At 46.3% G+C, this 8,302-nt stretch overlaps 1 protein-coding gene across 1 annotated transcript; it reads left to right on the forward strand.

Annotated features, from left to right (window-relative positions):
• Positions 1–622: 622 nt before the first annotated feature.
• Positions 623–1,270, forward strand: LOC139734521 (craniofacial development protein 2-like). The gene has a single exon (XM_071645295.1). The coding sequence runs from the start codon at positions 623–625 to the stop codon at positions 1,268–1,270; it is 648 nt and encodes a 215-aa protein (XP_071501396.1).
• The last annotated feature ends 7,032 nt before the right edge of the window (positions 1,271–8,302 follow it).

Consider the following 8,302-nt stretch of genomic DNA (forward strand, 5'->3'; position numbering starts at 1 on the left):
CTCCATTGTGACATCATTGGATTTGAAGGAATCAACGCAATCTTCAATTGTGACGTTATTGGAGTCTTAACGTAAAACAATGTGTGAATTTCATCGCTTTTATCGCAGGATTATGTTGACACTTTAGTGCGAAACGGCTAGGAGAGAGTAGTATTTAGTATAGGTCAGGTCAGGAATAATCAACCCTGCTACTAGTACCACGTAACCTAGTACAACCTGCCACGTGGTCCCACTGCCTTGTGGTTATCTTCGGGAGAAGAAAAGGCTAAGGAGTAAACCCTACAGAAATCCGGAGTGGAGTCCCTAAGGCGGTCGAGCAACCTATTGCGTTACCTTCTGGCAACTCCTGCAGCTGTGCTGGTGCCAAATTGTATTGGTTCATCCTGTCCTTTTGACTACATCAGCAACGCCGAGAGGGGAACTTGACGTATGGGCAGCACGAGTTCTCCATTTCCCATCAGCCCAGGCTCGTAGCACTCTGAAGAAGACACTCCAGCGACGTCTCAAGACGTCGACACAATTTAGAAGTAGCAATTATCGGGCAGAAGCTCAATCTGATAAGCAAACTGTAGGCCTAAATCATGCATCCGTCAGATAGGAAAAGAGAAGCTAAGAAGTGAAAATGAAGACTCCAACTCTTCGGCTAGCAACCTGGAACGTTCAAACCATGTGCCCTGGTTTTAATAACGACATCGAACAGAACAATGATGCCCGAAAGACTGCGGTTATCGACAAGGAACTATCAAGACTAAACGTTGACATTGCCTGTCTACAGGAGACCCGTCTGGCAGACAGTGGTTCTATCAAGGAAGCCAATTACATCTTCTTTTGGACGGGTCTGTCACAGGACGACCCAAGACAGCACGGGGTGGGCTTCGCCGTGAAGAACTCTCTGGCTTCCACCATTGAACCACCAACTGGCGGGACAGAGAGAATACTCACTCTGCGTTTGTCTACAACAGTGGGCTTCATCAACATCTTCAGCATTTATGCACCGACACTCTGCTCCACCTCAGAGACTAAAGGCCAGTTCTATGAAGAATTGGATGAGATGATATCCAGGATCCCCAACACTGAAAGACTTTATCTTCTAGGAGATTTTAATGCTAGAGAGGGTGCTGACTTCAACACCTGGCCTTCCTGCCTCGGCCACCAAGGCACGGGAAAGATGAATAATAATGGACAGCGGCTGCTAGAGCTGTGCTGCCATCGTGGTCTGTGTGTGACAAACACCTATTTCAAAGGTAAAGAACGCCACAAAGTCTCCTAGAGACATCCTCGGTCTCAACACTGGCACCAACTTGATCTTGTCATCACCAAGCGTACAGACCTTAGCAGTGTTCTCCACACACGGAGCTATCACAGCGCAGACTGCGACTCAGATCACTCCCTCGTCAATAGCAAAGTGAGATTGATGACAAAGAAAATACATCGAACCAAAACCAAAGGTCTCCCACGCATCAACACCTGCTGTATCAACGACCTCGAGAGGTGTCGACGATTTCAAGACACGTTCCATGAGAAAATGATCACTTCAATTCCAAATGACAATGATATTGATAGTAAATGGTGCCACCTTCGGGATACTATCTACTCCTCAGCCTTCTCTGTGTTCGGGAAGAAGGAACGTCGGAGCGAAGACTGGTACGAAACTCACTGGGATGAGATGCAATCAGATGTTGAAGCCAAGAGGAAAGCCCTGCTGGCCTACAAGCAGAACCCCATCTCTAGCACACACAATGTCCTAAGAACTGCTCGCAACAAGGTTCAACAGACTGCGTGCCGTTGTGCTAATGACTACTGGTTGAACCTGTGCCGCAGGATTCAGACAGCTGCAGTCAGCGGAAATACCAGGGACATGTACGACAGCATTAAAGCTGGAATCAGTCCCACCGCAATCAAGACTGTACCGTTGAAGACAAAGACTGGAGAAGCCATCACAGACCAATGTAAGCAGCTTGAACGCTGGGTAGAACATTACCTGGAACTTTATGCAGCCCAAAATAAGGTAACAGATGCTACCTTGGACACCTTAACTAGCCTTTTAATCATGGAGGAAGTTGATGCCCTGCCTACAAAAGAAGAACTCAGCAAAGCCATTGACTGTCTATCCTGCGGGAAGGCTCCAGGAAATGATGGTATCCCACCAGAAGTTCTAAAGAGCGGCAAGCCAGTACTACTGCAACACCTCCATGAGCTCTTGTGTCTTTGCTGGGAAAAAGGCCACGTCCCCCAAGATATGCGTGATGCCAATATCGTCACTGTCTACAAGAACAGGGGAGACCGCAGCGACTGCAACAACTATAGAGGCATCCCTCTCCTAAGTGTTGTCGGAAAAGTCTTCGCACGTGTAGTTCTGGCACGCCTGCAGAGTCTTGCCTCCCGGGTGTATCCAGAGTCGCAGTGCGGCTTCAGGGTAGGCCGATCTACAGTAGACATGATCTTATCACTACGCCAGCTGCAGGAGAAGTGCCGTTAGCAGCAAAAGCCGCTGTACATTGCCTTCATAGACCTGACGAAAGCCTTTGACCTGGTCAGCCGATGTGGACTCTTTAGTCTCCTGCAGAAGACTGGATGCCCCCCGAGACTGCTCCAAATTATCATTTCCTTTCACGAGAACATGCAAAGTAGAGTCTGCTACAACGGGAGAACTTCTGATGCCTTCCCTGTGAACAGCGGTGTGAAGCAAGGTTGTGTCCTCGCACCAACACTTTTCGGAATCTTCTTCTCCATGCTCCTTCAGTATGCCTTTGTTGACTGCACAGAGGGCATTTACATCCGTACCAGAGCGGACGGGAAGCTATTTAACATCGCCCGACTGCATGCCAAAACCAAAGTTAGAGAGGTTCTTATCCAAGAAATGTTGTTCGCTGACGACGCTGCTCTGGTATCGCACACACAAGCGGGATTGCAGATGCTTGTTGATTGTCTGTCCCATGCCTGTAAAGAGTTTGGACTAACCATCAGCCTGAAAAAGACTAAGATCTTGACCCAAGGCACTGACTCTCCAGACATCTCCATTAATGTCACACATATGGAAGAAGTGGACTCTTTCACCTACCTTGGTTCAGCAATCTCCAGTTCCCTCTCCCTTGACAATGAGATAAGCAGTAGGATAGGGAAAGCTGCCGCAGTCATGGCCAAACTGAACAGGCGCGTATGGAACAACAGTCAGCTGACCAAGAACACCAAGCTCAGCGTTTACCAAGCCTGCGTCCTCAGCACCCTGCTATACGGCTCTGAGTCCTGGGTAACATATGCTGGCCAGGAGAAGAGGCTCAACACCTTCCACCTCATTTGCCTCAGACGACTCCTGCACATAAAATGGCAGGATAGGGTGACAAATGCAGAGGTCCTCCAGCGTGCCGGCATTCTCAGCATGTTTTCACTCCTCAGCCAGAGACGCCTGAAGTGGTTGGGTCATGTGCGTCGAATGGAACCAGGTCGCATCCCGAAGGACATGCTGTATGGAGAGCTATGCGAGGGGTCTCGTCCCATGAGAAGGCCGCATCTTCACTTCAAAGATGTGTGCAAACGTGACATGAAGACGATGGACATCAACACCAACACATGGGAAGGTGTAGCTGAAGATCGTCTGCTATGGAGAGGCACCGTCAGGGAGGGCGTTCAGAGAGCTGAAGCTGTAAGGCACGTACAGCCGACCGACAGCAGAGCTAAGAGAAAGGCACGGGCAGTCTCAGTATCGGCCCCAACAGACTTCATCTGCTGCAAGTGCTCTAAGGATTGCCACTCAAGAGTGGGGCTTTACAGCCACTCAAGGCAGTGCAGACTTCTTGCCTAGCTAGTGCTACGCCATCGTTTCTCGAGACGAATGGATGCCAACCAACCAACCAAGTTTGTCTCCTCTTTAGTAATGCCGCGCGTGCTAAACTGTGCCTCCGCTTGGGCGAACCAAATTTGAGGGTCGTTTGCCCAAAACGGGGGCAATTTGATAGAAACTGTGCCTAAGAGTGAGCGTTCCTCGGGCTCTTTTGCAGGCGAGGCCGTCGGGGATAGAGTTTGCTCCGCACTGTCGGTAGCCATGGTTACAACCTCTTCACGCAAAAATAAAAACGCCTAACAAGGGCTCAAGGTCCTGACCGAAGCGTTATGTGGTATCGGTCACTGCTGCAGCAATTTGCTACTGAATAGGAACTATTAGGCCCACAAATAATCGTGAATAATTTGCAAACTTAACAGACAGCAACGTACATATAACTATGTAAGCATAACATAAAATTGCCAGTCTATGTGGTATGAGCATGAATATGTAGGAAGAAAATACTTGCTCAGATAATATGATCCACACTAGGTGCGTGTGTGGTTGTCACGTACATGAGTATTATAAAGTCATATTATCAAATGGAGTGGAATCACATCTCTCTTAGATCACGTCGGGGTCACCACTTTGTTGGAAGGTAGGCCTCGTGACGTGTTATTAACTGTTATATGGGGCAAGATATTATTATCTACAGATAACAAGACTACACACCAAACACACTCTCATCATACAGCCATATTCCAACTTCCTGAGTTATGACTCCACTCGATTTACTAATTATAATAACAGTCGTTGACAACAGAATATCATGTTCAATTATTAGTATACACGCTTTATTGTCGTGCACATTATGTATCACACGCAGGTGATAATTATAGGGTATTTTCCACAGAATTGTGGATTAATCAGTGAATTGATTGTACGACTCTCAATGAGCAATTAACAGCATCACTAAATCATACCTGCTCAAACGTTTAAACGGAGGTCTTAAACTTGAGGGGACATAATACATGTTGTTATACAGCTGTATTAGGAGCGGTAATACAAATCAAAGGGTGCATAAGGTACGAACCACCGCGACAGTCCGAACAGAGTCCCAAGTCGCTTCAAAGGTGAAATATGGCCACGTCATTCTCCAAGGGGACCTCGATCGCGATCGCGAACTGCAATGCGCACTGCCACGATGAGGTCCGCCGTCTGGTCGTCGCCTGGCACTCACATCACTTAGCGTTGACGCTAATGCCATTATTAAGGATGCGATCCCAGCTTGGAGATTCACATTCACGCTAATTCGTCGTGAGCTGGAAATGGATGAAGTTCATCCTCAGTCATTGACGACGGGGTTGACGATGAGAGGAGATGCGAGACGAGCTCTGATGCAATAGCCTCATGCAGCGTCCGCAAGTGTGACAGGAAGGCAACTCCTCTTCCGTAATAATTGTTCCAAAACTATTCAAAATTGATGTTGCTGGAACCAAGCACCTCACTGATGTGGTGTAAAATAGACATGTATGAACTTCAAGAATTATAGTAAAACCGCCTCAATAAGGAATGGACTTGACTCTGGAAAGTAATATTGCATCTCCCTTTTGTATTGGACGCATGGTCTCTGTCCATCTCCTTTGGAGGTTGAGGAGCCAGAGTGGGGGCATCCCACGAGACCGACACCCACGAGTCATACGGTCCACGAGACCGACATCAATAATAGGTCCATGAGTCATACAGCCCACGAGTTACACGGTTCAGGAGTCATACAGCCCATGAGTTCGACACTACGCACAAAAGGCTCATGAGACCGACACTAAGCAAACATAGCCCACGAGACCGACACTAAATAATAAAGGCTCATGAGACCGACACTAAGCAAAGAAAGCCCACGAGACCGACAGTAGGCAAAAACGGCCCACGAGACCGACAATAAGCTAAAAAGGCTCACGAGACCGACACTAAGTAAAGAAAGCCCACGAGACCGACAGGATTAACAGCGCCATCTACATGTCAATCACCTGTACAGGGTGTTCCATGAACGGAAAAACAACATACTGGCGGGTGTAATTTCGTAACGCTATCAATTGAAAGATGGTGACCATCTACATAATTATGAACGTCATCAAATATGTATTTCTACATACTTCTGGGGGGGGGGGGGGGCAAGTGTGTCAGGGAGCGACATTATTATCAAGTAGAAAAATTGAATTGTATTCTTCATGCCCCCGCTCCTACCCCCCAAAAGAAAAAGAAAAGACAAGAACAATGTATGAATTATTTTTAGAGTATTGCTAATGCCATGGTGCTATTTTTAATAGGCTTTCCCAGTTTTGTTGTTCATTTCCATCTGTGAAGATGGCTGGATAGCCCATATTCAGCTACACTAAGCTGGTCTTCCATGGGGTCCAGTTGGTTGTGGGGTGGGACCACTTCACCGAGTTAGACACCCTGCTCTTTGCGATGAATGAATGAAGCGGGATCTTTTACGTGCATGAGCTGTGACTCTCTCATACACGGGACCTCCATTTTATGTCCTATCCGAGGGACAGAGTGTTTTGCTCTTGCTAGAGGGGACGGTATGTTTACACACAACATTGCTCAGTCCAGACTCGGGTTCGAAACCGGGCCGCATGATCGTGAGGCAGACGCGCTACCGACTGTCCCTCTTCTCTTTCCCGATTCACTAGTTACTTATTCTATTTTAGATATTCTACCCTCCTGCTTTGACGTTTTGCAGTAAGATTTATTTGTAATTTTCTCTGTAACTATGATGTAATTCTACTGATTAAAACGCTTTATGTCGCAGGGATTCACCTCAATTTTGTGGCTTGTGTTATTCTCCTCCGAACAGATCGTGAAATACAATAGCTGTTTTCATGGATGCATCTGTTTTTTTCCGAATCCCTAACGCTACCTTAATAGACGATTACGTTATTTTTTATTTTTTATTGATACTAAATCAACACCCTCGCAGGTTTATTGTAGAAAGATCTGTTACACACTTTTACTGTACTTTGTTCATTTTTTTTTTCACAAACACACACCCATGCAAACACAATTAAAGATCCTGCCCATTTCGGGGGGGGGGGGGGGGGGTGGGCAACTGATGGGGTAACACCCTGCCAGAGATGGCAACTCTTCTTTTCCATCTCTCATATCTTCCTATGCTATTATCAGGACACCCTGTACAATTTATTGGTCTATAGGTGGCGCTGTTCATCCTGTCGGTCTCGTGGGCCTTCTTTGCTTAGTGTCGGTCTCGTGAACCTCTTTTGCGTAATGTCGGTCTCGTGAGCCTTGTATGCGTAGCGTCGGTCTCGTGGACCTTTTAAATGTTGTGTCGGTCTCGTGGGCTTTGTTTGCTTACTGTCGGTCTCATGAGCCTTTTGTGCGAGTGTCGGTCTCGTGAGCCAACTCCTGGGCTTATTTTACTTGATGTCGAACTCGTGGGCTTTATTTACTCAGTGTCGAACTCGTGGGCTGTATAACTGGTGGGCTGTATGACTTGTGAGCTGTATGACTCGTGGGCTGTATGACTTGTGAGCTGTATAACTTGTGGGTTGTATGACTCGCGGGTGTCGGTCTCGTGACGTGCACCCGCCAGAGTGGGAGTAAGAGCTATGTCCACGGTTAATGTTAGGAAAAGGGGGCTACGTGGCAAGTATTATGGGATAAGCCTACCCGTACCTTTTTACATAACCGTGGTCAAAGGACTGGTCAGCAAAAATTAGCTCTTTTGTTTCTTTTTTGCCATCGGGGAGCGTCCGGAGAGAGTAACATTATTAACCGATTAAAATAGCTCCCTCTCTCGGCCGGTGACTTATTGTCAAACTAACGGGGTACGTGCTGCTACACTCTCCCTTTACGTAGAGTTGTCTTGTCAGATGTTCGAAATACAGCAATAGGCATTTTTTTTTTTCGTATCAAGGTATCGGGATTCTGTATGTATTGTTATGCATTTCACTCTATATGTACAATGAATCATAATTTATGATTGTATTTGCAGTATAGGATTAGACAGTTTTGTTATTTATATATGCGAGGAAGTGTCTTTTTGTGATTACATTTGCAGTACAATAAAAGACAAGTTTGTTATGTTTTATGTATGCTTGTCCTTCTAAGTTTCTGTTACTGCTTTGTGTGCAAAAGCCATGCCTTTGCAGTAATGTAGCTACTGGTCATGTGAAAGAAAAACAATCATAGATTTGTCATACAACGATACATCAAAGCAAAGCTTGGTATTTCTCTACAACTTTACTCACTATTTGTCCAGATCAACAGAAATCTATAGACGTTACATAGATTTGAAAAACAGAATGTTTTCTCAAAAAATGACACCGTTAGTGTCTCAGAATAATGTGGCACAAAGGGGTTTCCACCATGGCACAGGAAGAGTTAACCTCCTTCTGCGAGAGACTGCGAGGGAATATTATCTTGTTTCTTACATGCTCATGAATCTTATGATTATTCTTTTTGTGTGTGTGTGTGTGTGTGTGTGTGTGTGTGTGTATGTGTGTGTGTGTGTGTGTGTAA

This window comes from Diadema antillarum, unplaced genomic scaffold (genome assembly GCF_040938485.1).
Source record: "Diadema antillarum isolate AM-2024a unplaced genomic scaffold, OU_Dant_1.0 seq00000531_RagTag, whole genome shotgun sequence".
In the NCBI taxonomy this organism is placed as follows: Eukaryota; Metazoa; Echinodermata; class Echinoidea; order Diadematoida; family Diadematidae; genus Diadema; species Diadema antillarum.

Bases quoted from the DNA above. Each gene is read 5' to 3' on its own strand.
- LOC139734521 (XM_071645295.1), top strand. From the start codon at position 623: ATGAAGACTCCAACTCTTCGGCTAGCAACCTGGAACGTTCAAACCATG.